This window comes from Polypterus senegalus, chromosome 6, assembly GCF_016835505.1.
Source record: "Polypterus senegalus isolate Bchr_013 chromosome 6, ASM1683550v1, whole genome shotgun sequence".
NCBI classification, from domain to species: domain Eukaryota; kingdom Metazoa; phylum Chordata; class Cladistia; order Polypteriformes; family Polypteridae; genus Polypterus; species Polypterus senegalus.
This window is the reverse complement of record NC_053159.1, coordinates 68,635,010-68,648,526: the sequence shown is the minus strand read 5'-3', so window position 1 is coordinate 68,648,526 and position 13,517 is coordinate 68,635,010. Positions and strand designations below refer to the sequence as shown.

The 13,517-nt window shown below is 38.8% G+C and overlaps 1 protein-coding gene across 1 annotated transcript in view; it reads left to right on the top strand.

Annotated features, from left to right (window-relative positions):
• Positions 1 to 4,844: 4,844 nt before the first annotated feature.
• Positions 4,845 to 13,517, top strand: part of LOC120531138 (ATP-dependent 6-phosphofructokinase, liver type-like) — a 67,626-nt gene continuing 58,953 nt past the window's right edge. Inside the window, exon 1 of the mRNA XM_039756268.1 lies at positions 4,845 to 5,099. Within this exon, the coding sequence (XP_039612202.1) occupies positions 5,015 to 5,099 (85 nt within the window). The 5' untranslated portion in view covers positions 4,845 to 5,014. The remainder of the gene's footprint in view (positions 5,100 to 13,517) is intronic.

The window sequence follows — 13,517 nt, the reverse complement described above, 5'->3', positions numbered from 1 at the left end:
GACAGGGAACTTTTATTCATTTTCCAAACTTGTATCGCCGAGATAACAATGCCCTCATTAACAAAGATTATTTCAAGACAGCAGTTTTAAACAGGAGTGAATCTTTTCTTCAAAGATTTCAGGAATTCAGAAATGATAAAGCAACTCTAGATTTTATTACAAATCCTCTAAATGCCAATGTGAAGGAATTAATACATTTTTCTCCATTTGATATTGACACGGCTAATTTTGAAACACACTTGCTGGACTTGACAAGCAAACACTTATGAAGCTCCAAATTTGTATATCTTGGTACCGAAATAAACTGCTCAAAAAAATTAAAGGAACACTTTGAAAACACATCAGATCTCAATGGGAAAAAGAAATCCTCCTGGATATCTATACTGATATAGACTGGGTAATGTGTTAGGAATGTGTGATGGAAATGAAAATGATCAACCTACAGAGCCCTGAATTCAAAGACGCCCCAAAAATCAGAGTGAAAAAATTATGTGGCAGGCTAGTCCATTTTGCCAAAATTTAATTGCAGCAACTCAAAATTGTACGCAGCACTTTGTATGGCCCCTGTGTTTTTGTATACATGCCTGACAACATCGGTGCATGCTTCTAATGAGATGACAGATGGTGTTGTGGGGGATCTCCTCCCAGATCTGGACCAGGGCATCACTGAGCTCCTGGACAGTCTGAGGTGCAACCTGGTGGCATTGGATGGACCAAAACATAATGTCCCAGAGGTGTTCTATTGGATTTAGGTCAGGAAAGTGTGGTGGCCAGTCAATGGTATCAATTCCTTCATCCTCCAGGAACTGCCTGCATACTCTCACCACATGAGGCCAGGAATTGTCGTGCACCAGGAGCCACTGTACCAGCATAGGGTCTGACAATGGGTCCAAGGATTTCATCCTGATACCTAATGGCAGCCAAGGTGCCTTTGACAAGCCTGTAGCGGTCTGTGTGACCCTCCATGGATATGCCTCCCCAGACAATCATTAACCCACCACCAAACTGCTTATGCTAAATGATGTTACAGGCAGCATAATGTTCTCCATGGCTTCTCCAGACCCTTTCACTTCTGTCACGTACTCAGGGTGAACCTGCTCTCATCTGTAAAAAGCACAGGGCACCAGTGGTGCATGTGCCAATTCTGGTATTCTATGGCGAATGCCAATCGAGCTGCATGCTGCTGGGCAGTGAGCTCAGGGCCCATTAGAGGACATGGGGCCCTTGGGTCACCCTCATGAAGTCTTTCTGGTTGTTTGGTCAGAGACATTCACACCAGTGGCCTGCTGGAGGTCATTTTGTAGGGCTCTGGCAGTGCTCATCCTGTTCCCCCTTGCCCAAAGGAGCAGATACTGGTCCTGCTGATGGGTTATGGACCTTCTATGGCCCTCTCCAGCTCTCCTAGAGTAACTGCTTGTCTCCTAGAATCTCCTCCATGCCCTTGAGACTGTGCAGGGAGACACAGCAAACCTTCTGGCAATGACACGCATTGATGTGCCATCCTGGAGAAGTTGGATTACCTGTGCAACCTCTGTAGGGTCCAGGTATCGCCTCATGCTACCAGTAGTGACACTGACTGTAGCCAAATGCAAAACTAGTGAAGAAACAGTCAGAAAAGATGAGGAGGGAAAAATGTCAGTGGCCTCCACCTGTTAAACCATTCCTGTTTTGGGGGTCATCTCATTGTTGCCCCTCTAGTGCATCTGTTGTTAATTTCATTAACACCACAGCAGCTGAAACTGATTACCAACCCTCTCTGCTACTTAACTGACCAGATTAATATCCCATAAATTTCATTGACTTTATGCTATACTTTGATTAAAAAGTGTACCTTTAATTCTTTTGAGCAGTATAGAAGAACTGTAAAGAGAAAAATGCAGTCTGATTTCACAGCACAAGCAGACTGCTATAAAAGACCTACAGAAGGCATACTCAATAATTTTCAATACTTGGAATAGGCTTCTGGACTCGTATCGTGAGTTGAAAAAATTTGTATTTGGTGTTCTCAGTATTTTCAGGTCTACATATTTATGTGAGCAGTCGTTTTCTAACATGAATTTCATTAAATGTAAATTGAGGAGCCAAATTACTGACGCCAACTTGGAATTGTGCCTTAAATTAAAAATAATAAACTGGACGTACAGAAACTTTCTAAGGAAATGCAAGCTAATTGTTCACACTGATTAAAACCAATGAGAACAATTTTTTGTGTAAAGTTTTCTTATTTTAATAAAGATATAATTAATACTATTGTTATAATATTACTTAAAACTTTCCTTATTTGTAAAAATGTCTTTATGGTTCTCGATTAATTTTTCAATTGTTGTGAGGGACAGGTTTGCCTCTTGCGTCTCAAAAGTTTGCCGACCTCTGATTTAGATGGAAGAAAAAAGTATGAAGCATCTGCACAGATAGATTGGAAAAAAGCTGGCACATCTTTTTTGTTTTTGATCTACCTGTGCAGAAAAGCCTTATAAAGCTATCAATATTTCACAGGATTTAAGGTTTATTTTGACTCACTGCCACAATGCATGGCTAATTGCATGGGGATCCTGTCTGCACCCTCTTCTATTATACGTACCAGACCCATGGATGCCAGATACCATATATTTTTTCTTATGGCTAGTTTTATTATTTTGTGTTTATCATTCTGTTTGTATCTTTTGTTGTTTGAGGCACAGTGATGCACTGCTGCCTCACAGCTCCTGTCCCATTTTGTCTGGCCACAATCATCAGTCCAACATAATTGTAGATATTTCCCTAGTGCTCAGGGACACTTAAGACCACTGTAGCATTATAATTCACTCAAAACTAATTCAGTTTCCCACAGACTTCAATTCATTTTGTCAAGTTGGTGAAGTTCCTGAACATTTCCGAAATTGTGGTGAGGTGAACACCTCAGGGTTCACTCATCACTGGTCAAGTGTCTAGAAAACCTTTACAGACAGTAAATAAAACCACCTTTTTGTTTTAATGGCATCCGAATAGTGCAGAATATGCAAGTGATTGTTTAAGTACTCCACGGTCCTGGCTATGAGTGCCAATCTGATCACCATCTACTGTATGTGAAGCTGGCATATTCTCCCCATGTCTACATGTATCAGATGTTGCTGGCTCTGCAGTTCCACCCCACCCAGAATAGACTGCAGCACCCTGTGGTCCCTCTAGTGTAAATGGACAGATAGATATGGTAGTTGGAGATTTTTTACTCATCTCTGAGTGATTCACTAACTCATTTTCATACCTCATAATCCTACACTTAAAAATATTTGAAATAGAAGAACACTCAAGTGCTTTATCTTGTTTTGTGGAGGCCTGCTGGATGCCATTATTATTAATAATTAATAACACCTCTATATAGGATTATAGGATCATTATTGCATGGAGCCACTTGCATGTTCTAATCAACATGTAACACATCATCACCCTCTGGCAGTATGATTAGTGAGTACAACTAACTTTGGTCTTCCTTATCCCACAAAAAAAAACAAAAAACCCAGAGCATATTTGTCATTAACAGATGAACAACCAGAGTGACATTTTTCATGTTTATAATAAGGAAAATGCTTGTATACACTTATTCAATTTTACCCTTTTAAGTCTGGTTATTAAGGTTAAAGCGCAAGGTGGGAAGACACGTTTGTTAACTAAACTGAAAATAAAATCACTTACACAAATGTATTAACACTTCATCCATCGATTTTCTGCTCTACCTATCTCCATAACAAACACATAAATTAAAAAAAAAAAAAAAGGTTGATCACAGGGCACACTGAGCTCCACATGTCATTGTGTTTGAATGTGTTGGAAACTTCACAAGGACTAAGCAAAATATGGGATGCCACTACAATGCATGTAATAAGTATTAATATTCTAATTGTGTTATATTAGTGTAGTGGTGTCTTCAAAGCCATTTACACTTGAATTGTAAAATTAGGGTCACTGGCTCAAGAGAATAGGGCACCAAACTGAAACTTGAGACAACCACAACTTCAGATTTAAAACCATTAGTTGATTCTTCTGATCTTAAACGGCTGCATTTAAAGCCTTTAATTGTTTTTTGCTGTCAGTTCAACAGATGTAAATAACAAAGGCTGTCAGCCAGTCAGCTCTCTGTGCATCAGTCATCATATTCAATATCTACTTCACTAAAGTATCTGGTGAGAAAAAAAATGAACAAAAAATGTTGATGTTCAAATCTGTTTGGGTGAAAACCTGCAACTACTAAGTTTGTCAGCTAAAATGTCTTGTGAAGTCATCCATTTTTAGTTATAGGATCTGCAGTATTTGGTTTTAATTTTTGAAATAATAGGTTAGGACAGCACAGCGGAACAGTGAATAACGTAACTGGCTCACATATCCGAGAGTCTGGGTTCAAATTCCACCACAATATCCATCGGCGGGATGATGCCCCCTCCAAATTTGCTTTCTGCCTTTCTCCCCAACCCGCGGCCCTGAACTGGAATGAGAATTACGTTCTGCGTTCTTCGGTTTACGCACCCATATATCACACATCAGCGTCGACATATATTGTATCAGTATACTGCTGCTGGATTATGTGAATTTCCCCTTGGGATTAATAAAGTATCTATCTATCTATCTATCATATTCAAATCATGCAATCACATCAGCTAAATAAATACGCCTGGTACAAAACTAACCCTGCTTGTACGTGGTGGGTGGCTTACATGAAGCTGCGTATTCTTATTTATTTTCAAGTCCATTGGGAGAAACATCCATCGTAAGACACCGTCTTGATGAGGAGGCGGTCTTCTCGTCCACGACATTTCGCAATCATTTGAGGGGGGAAAAAGAGAAGGCGCGCACCCGGTTAACTGAAGGCGGGACCTGTGCGCGTGCGCGAGAAGGTTTGCCGCCCCGCCTTACACGGTGCTCTCAGAAGGCTAAGCTCGGCCACCTGGACGCTAAGGGCAGAGGCAGAAGGAGGAAGACTGTTTGAGAAAAGAGTACGGAACGCTGTGCTACGAGGACAGGCTAGGGTCTTTCTTTCACCATGACGTCCGTGGATTTCGAGAAGCTTCGAATGAGCGGTGCTGGGAAAGCTATGGCAGTGCTGACCAGCGGCGGAGATGCACAAGGTACACCTGAATAGAGACATCGTCTTTCAAATGCCCACACAGCGCCCGCTAAAGTACGTGCATGCTTTTGTGGTTAAAAAATAGTTCCGAAGGCAGGTCGACACGTCACGCGCCTATGGGGGTGATAAATAGTCGCCAGTCGGTGCCCTGTTAGTTTGAAGGCACCGGGTGTGCAGGATTCCTCGAATTTGGAAGACGTCTTGCAGCCTGGCAGATGCTGTTGGCGCAAGGCAGCTGTTTGTCCGAATTTTAAGCCAGGACAAACATTCGACGCATCGTTTTAAAACTGTCAACAGATAGTTAGAGGTTTAATGCAGTAGCACTTGGTACAATCTGCACACGAGACCAAGTCGTAAAAAAAAAAAAAAACATCCTCCCAGGCGACGAGCGCTGGAATTCCTGATGTTCAACCTGTGGGTAGACCCACATAGGTCACGTGCTCGTGACATCACTCATAGGGCGTGTCTAAATACGTGCTTGAAGTCAGGGAAGCGCTGCTTGTGCTGGGCAAAAAGGCGCTTCCATTCCAGAGGCGAAAGCGTGGGGTTCCCCAGCGTCAGTTCGGAATTACTTGTCGAAAGTGAACAGCTCTCCGTGTGACACCTGAGAATGGTTGACGTCTGCATGAGGTGTTACGTAGAGCAGTGTTTGATAATTAAACAAATTGCTGTCGCGTGGTTCGCCATTTCTTTTGACATCTACAGTCATATTTAAGGTGTTGCCTAGTTTGATTTTGGCGTTTGAATCTTTAGTGAGTAGGGAAGAGCTTTATTGTACATGCATGCTTATGTCACTAAATTTGTGCTGTTTTTTCTTTGACGAAGCTATGTTTTGGAGAACGGCGTTTATAATTGTTGTATTATTGCAATTGGCTGCATTGGACATGAGTTTATTCCTGCCACTACAAAAATAAGAGTAAATTGCACGTTATTTGCCTGCTGAGGTTAGTAATAACACGGTACACGTGTGCTCTGGCTGTCCACGAAAGTTAGTGAAACACGTGTGTGGTGTGCAATCAAGTGACAAGAACTAAACAAAAGTTGTAGGTATGCATTTAATCCTGTATGTGACGAGGGGAAAATTTACTGCAGAGAGCCAGTGATCATTCCAGCAGCGCTGGGTGTTAGACAAGAAAGAGACTGTCTTCCAGTCCTTTGGCACAGGCGTTTAGAAAAGAGTGCAATCCATTAACAGTACCCAATAAATAAGCTATTACTTTAGTTGTAACCCAGTTATTTGCTAATAGATATTTTGAAATAATGTGATCTAGTCGTGCAATGGCTAGTGTGAATGCCCTAAATCAAAAAGGACTCGTGTTGGGGTGGAAAAAGGGAATGGATTCTGTTTACTTCACAGCACATAAGAGTAAACCTTTTCTGTTTAAGTGAGAAATATTACTGACATATTTACAGTATTCAATGTTAAAACAGGTAATTTAATCATACACTGTTGAAAACGCTCACTGATACCAATCAATCCAGAAATGTACAGGGAAAACAAGCAAACATCATGCAGATCCTGGTGCTATGAGACATGAATCACACCTGCACTGCCGCTCTGTCTGTAGTAAACATCTGTACTAAACTTCCTAACCTTCAGCCTGATTAAACTAAATGCATACTTAATAACATGCTCAGTTCTTGTTCGTTGATTGCAAGCCATGTGCCTGCTTATTCTCATCCTCAATAGCTCTCAGCAGATGACTAAAGCACACACATGCACAATGTTAATGGCAGCAGACAGTCTTTGCAAAAATTGAGAAATAATGCAATAACTGTTGCAAAATAATGCAGTCATTTTCTTTTGGAGTGTTGGGCATAAGCTTTCCTACCTTTGCTCACATTAACCAGTCTGTGGTGTTTTGCATGATCTTTCAGCTTTTGTTGAACTCAGGTGTGATACACCACAGTTAGGTTATTTTTTAACAAGGGGGCAATTACCTTTTCACACAGGGCCATGTAGGTTTGGATTTTTTTTTCTTCCTAAAAAACCATCATTTAAAAACTGCATTTTGTGTTTACTTGTGTTATATTTGACTAATGGTTAAATGTGTTTGATGATCAGAAACATTTTGTGTGGCAAACATGCAAAAGAATAAGAAATCAGGAAGGGGGCAAATAGTTTTTGACACCACTGTGTGTGTATATATGTATATATGTATATATATATATATATATATATATATATGTCACCCCATGTAGATTGTAGTGCATGTGTTTTGGGTGTTGTGAGCATATAACTGGATAAGTGGCCTGTGGATTATGTGATATAAGTTATTTGAGATTTTTTCATGGGCACTTTAAGATTTTTTTTTTAAATGTTGGTTTCCATTGTTCTGTCAGAAACTTTATCTCTGTTCTACATGAAAACATGATATCAAAAATGTTCTCCACAATATCATTTTTGGGTGGATTATTCGTTTAAATCTACAATAGTTGTGCCCTTCCCTAATGAGAATGAAAAACAAGCACTTAGCTAGGTGAGCTGAATAAACGTTAACTAAAAATATTGTTTGTGCTTTTGATTTAGGAAGTTCTGTATCTTTAAACAGGTCAATGCTTGAGGTGAGTTCAGATTTTGGAATCAATTCTTTAATCAAATCAATAATTATACGTCCATTCTTTTTATAAAATGTATATTTAATTCATAGAATTGAAACTTTTACAACAGAATAACCCAAGCCAATTTCTTCTGGAACTGCCTCCTTGCCACATCCTCTGTAAAGCTACAGTATCTGAAAACAATTCTCCAAAGCCTCCTGAAACCCCAACCTCACACAAACACAGGTTTTTCCTTTGGTCACCACCATACTTGCCACAGTTTGACCTGCTGGCACACATCATTTGAATCGGGAAACTATACTGGTAACATTACATGGAAGGCCAATTTGTTTCAGTTGTGAGCTTCCCTTAACACTGGTATTACCAGCAGGTTCCAAGGTTAGTATTGCCATGACATACTGTATACCAAAAACATTGTGCTCTCTGCTTTTTGCATCTTCCTCTGCTACTGAGAACTTGAACAGTCTATTTAGACTTGATGGTCCCGAGTTCTCCCAAGATGATGTAGCAGGTTTTCAAGATGTGAGACTTGAACTCCTCCTGGACAAGCATCTGGTTGTTATTCATAAAAAAAACTTTACAACCTTTTCAGTTCTTCTAAGTCAGTATGGTGGGCATGCCATTGTTATGTGCCAGCTCACCACCAAGTGTCAATCAGTTGATAGATCAAAACCTCTCTCTTTTATCAAAATGCTCAGAAACTGTGGCCTTGGGTCAGATGACACAACTACAAATTTTGCTTATGTTCTCAGATGAAGCTTTTAATTTAATGGTCCGTTGTCTTCCTCACCGATGGACCAAGCTGGAGGTATTGACTAAAAGAATGAGATCATCAGTACAAGTGGCCAAAATCAGATTCCTGTGCAGAGTTGCTGGGCTTATTGGGTATTGTGTTTTTGTTTCGGGTTGTGTAGGGGAGGGAGTTTATCAGTTCTGGATGACCTCAGAGTAGAATTGCTGCATTTTCAGATTAAGAGCAGCCAGATGACATGTTGTTTTTTTTCCCCTTCTTTCCTCATACAAATGGTTACATCTGCTGTACATTTCACAAGTCCTTTTCCACTGTCAACTCATGTCTTAGCTGTAGGTTTCAATTACTTTTGTCTCAACTTGGTTTGGCTGCCACCTTTATGTTCCACTTAATGTATCATTAATTATCTTTGTGTAAGGGCAGCAACATAAAAATGGCACATAATGGCTTACAACAAAGATAAAGGGGATGAAGTGATCTAAAGGTATCACACTTATGGTGTTGTTTATGTGTAAAGGATCACAGATTTTATGTTTGAAAGTGTGGAAAAATGTGAGGAGCAAAATGTTTACAGTCTGTGTTATTGTACTCTTTGAATGTATGTTTTCAGAGATCACACTTTGTTCTACTGTAAATAAAGAAATACAGACAACATAACTTACAGTTAAGAATATCAAAAATATCATTTGGCAAAGGAGTTTGTGTGTAGATTGTTAAAAGTAATGCTTCTGGGATTCAACTAACACCTACTGTTCTCAGAAATCTCAACCCTCTGCCCAGTTTGAGCAGACTGTCGCTAGGTACAATGCGCCTGGCGGTTTGTGCTGTAGTCTGCAGCTTTCGTACGGCTACTCCATTTCTTTTTTGTATCGAGGCATTTGTCTGTCTGAGAATTGTGTCCTGTTCTTTACCCTTTCCTGGATTTGCTCCAAATACTCCTTTGTCTTTAAATGGTATTTTTAACAGTGTTAATTAACAGCAGGGACTCCTGGAGATGGCTAAACTCCATTCATCCAACTAGAGGACTGCTAAAGACACTTAGCTGCACAAGGAACCAGATCACAACAAATGGGATGTATAAGAGGAAAAGCATTTTTTTCTTTAGTTTATGTGGATGTGCAGCATTTTGTTTTTTCTTTAACTTTGTAGGGTATTAAAACAGAAAAGTATTGACTAGTGCTGCTGCCTTACAGGTACATGAAGCAAGGTTCAAATTCAGTTCTGGTCACTATCTACAGTACATAGACTTTGCATGTCATCACTCTGTACTAAAGGCAGTGCCTCCTTTTGGTACTTTTTTAATGTCATATATCAAAACCAAATAGATTGCATTAGAACTGGCAATTGAAAATTGGTTTAATATGATCATGTGTTGCGAGTGTGTACATGAGACTGCTCAGTAATGGACTGGCAACACATCCAGTGTTGGTTCCTGCCCTGTGCCCCATGCATCCAGGATGTTGTATGGATGTTGAACATATAGTATCAGATGTCAAAGAAATGCATTAGACGTTGACATTGTGACGCGATAACATTTGACAAATGGCAAGGAAGGATGAATTCTTTTCACAGCTACTAAAATGACATTACAAAGAGCAGTCCAAAATATTTATAGTTTTTTTTTTCTGATTTGCAAAACAATTAGCAATCAAAGTGATTCTTACCTTTTAAAATGAGAATTTTGACTGGAATTGAATGGAAAATTACCAGTCACATTACTATTAATGTATTTTATAACTGATATCTTCCCCAATGTGTTTGCTTTTTAGCAATTTGCAGCATTTTCTTTTTTTTTTTTTTTATACAGTTTATACAAAGTGTTAAGTAACACCAGTAGTAAATGAGAAAACATTTTAATACATTATGCATGAAGGCTATTAGCTCCATATATCTGTATGAATCTGGTGTGAACCAGTTCATGTGGGTTACCGCCTTGTTTTATATGCAAGGTGAGTGTGCAGTTGGGAAGCAACCCCCATCAACGCCTGCCAGCTTGCCTTTGCTGACCCTTCAGTCTGCAAAGGGGATGGAGTGTGTTGCTGAGCAACAAATGATTAGTGAAGCACCAGGACTGCAAGCAACCTGACCTCATTTTGTTTCTCTTTCTGCAAGTTTAGTATACAGATCCAGAATTTATTACATTTTTTCTGCTGTTCTACAACTGACATCTGTTTAATACTGCAGAATTACGGAGCAATGCTCTTTAATCCAGCCATCCACTGTTAATCCTCAGATGCCAACTTTTATGCAGCTTAAATGCTTGTCTGTGTGACACGTAACAGAGTTTTTTTTTATTTTTATTTTTTTAACTCTCACCTCTCATTTGTCTGATTGCTTTAGTCAGACACACTTCCTGTGTTCTCCGCTCTTATACATTTTCCTCATTTTAAGTAGTTTATGAAAAATCATCCTTTAAAGAAGCTTTTGTGGACAGTATTTTTATACATACATTCTATTTGTTTCATTCGTTAAAGTCCTTTTCTGGACAATAATTTTATATGTTCTAGATGACATGTCAATGATTAAGCTAAGAAGAAACGTCAGCGCATCGTAAAGAGGCCCAAAAATTTTGGAGAGAAAAGAATTCAAAAAAGAACAATAAAAGTCTTAATTGCAAATTTGGAAAATAAAGAAAGTAATGATTAGCCTTCACCAAATGGAATTGAAAACCAAGAAGGTCCAAGAGGGGTTGGAAATAAAAGACAAAAGTAGAAGGCAACATGGCTGAGCGGTATGACCAAAATTCTTTATCATGGTATTTTTCACAATTATGCCAGTTTCATGGTATTCAACGGTATTTTTTTCCGCTTGCATGAGTGGATGTTAACCACATTTTCCACTGCAATTACTGCTGTAGACTGGCTAAGAATAACCTATTCCACTATCATGAGAATTGTACATTATACAAAAAAAATTTCAATGTGCACACAACTATTAATACAGGTTTGTATGGCCCCATAAAGTGATAGTTTTCAAGGGGGTGGCACTAATGAAGAGAAGGAATTACATTGCATGACAGTTGCAGTCAAAATATAGAACCATTTTATTGAACAAATTTTGCAAACAACCCAAACTATAATTTTGACAACATATTTTCAATCATCCAAAGAGGCATTTAGATTTAGTAAAATATTCAGAGGTGCTTGTCAAAAGTTGTATTGCACTGAACATGTCTTAGAGAAGGAATAAAGAGTAAACATTTTCTGTAAACCAACTACACTTTCTGTTAATGTTAACAATCTCTGTCCACTGACATGTTGGCTATATGGATTGTAATGGCATTGGTTATCTCGATCCACCACTTGCTTTTTTTTGTTGTAGGCAGTCCTCTAGCAAATACATCTACAAGTAACGTCTGACTTGAGAGTCCTCTAGATTATTCAGTTTTACCTGAGGACGTGGAGCGTGCCAATCTTAGTTCCATACATTCATGGTACTTCAAAGCATGTTTGAGGCTAAGGTTTGCAGCAAATTGCTCATGTTACCACCTCCCGCAACAACTTTAGCTCAACAGCATTTGCAGTAAATAGTTTGATCCACATCCGACCTTTTAAAACCAAAACCTCCAGACAACAGACGCGACTCCTTTTGTTTCGTCACGTTCAACTTTGTTTGCTACAGCTTCAGTTTTGAAATGTTCTCTGTCCATTTTCACCGCTCAATACCTCCACTAATTCATGTACTCTGTTGCATGCGTGTTTAGTGGTGTAGCAGTGAAAAAAGTCCCCCCTTAAACAGTTTTCCGCTGCGCCACGTTCCAAACGTTGTTTAGGTTATTTAAACCGGTATTGCGGTATAAGAAAAATCCATATCATAACAAACGGTTTTCGGTATGAACAGGTATACCTCCCAGCACTAGAAGACAAAGTAGAATGTCGGAAATAGTTTCAAAAATGATGGTGCGATACACATGCAGAGCTAGTTATAGATTATGAAAGTAGTAAAATTTGAAAGTCTCAAAAACCTAATGGTAAAGATCGCATTAGTGCTAGAAAATAGAAATTATTATTCTGTGAAATAACGGAACAGGGAAAAGATATTGAATGTATGGACATAGGTGATATGACAGAAGTATGTAAATATTGTTCGGCTTTAAAGTTTAAGTTGGAGACTTGTAGATCGTCTAATTCGTGTTGCCATCAGGGAGAAGTAGTGTTTCTTCCCAGTGAAGAGGCGTATCCACGAAAATTAAAAGATTTGTTATTTGATGAATGTGAAAGCCACAAACGTTACAGGCAAAATCTACAGTATTTGCGATCGCATGATTCAATGCTCAAAGCGTATATCTACATGATTCTGGACCATACGCATCTTTGGTCCAAGATGTTTAGATTTGAAATTTGAGGTCTGATTTAATAATGTGAGAGCTTAGAAAGACCCCGACACCTGCTTCTTGCCTGTTCAGGTATGTCATATCTTTTTGTGAGTTTCTTTCATACTCCCAAAGAAGAATAGCAAAGTACTTTAAATATTTTTCTAGGTGCTGGCCTTCAGCACAAGAAAGAAAATGTAAACTGATATGAAACCCATAGAAAGAAGTAGTAATTTGTGTGCAGATAATAGGAAAGGAATAAACAAATGTTTACATTGTGAACTACTGAAATAATTGATTAAAGTGCTCAAATTTAATGTTCTGTGACTTTATAGGAAGAAGCAGGGTATGTGTGCATAAGGAGTGAAAGATAGGGTTTGACAAGGGTTGGATTTTATTAACAAGTGGCAGGTTGTATAGTTAGCCTACAGTCTATCAAAATGTATATCATTAACAGAAATGAAAAGGGTTTGGTACTTTGAGACACAAGTGGCACAACTTCCTTTTTAAATGTAAGTGCCATCCACTGTTTTCTAAATACTACCATTTCCATTTAGAATCAGGAGATCTCATCCTAGCAGCATCAGGACTCACATGCAAATTAAGTTTGTTAAACAGTTTCACTGCCTCATTGTGTTCCTGTATTGTTTCTTAAGATGCATATTTCACTCAGTCCAGTATCTTTTTTTTTTTTTTTTACATTTTTGTTAAACTCTGCTTCTGTTTGAATCATTTAGTCAAATGAAATGTTCTCTTCATGAACTTTTTTTTTTCTTACATTTACTGTCTAATTT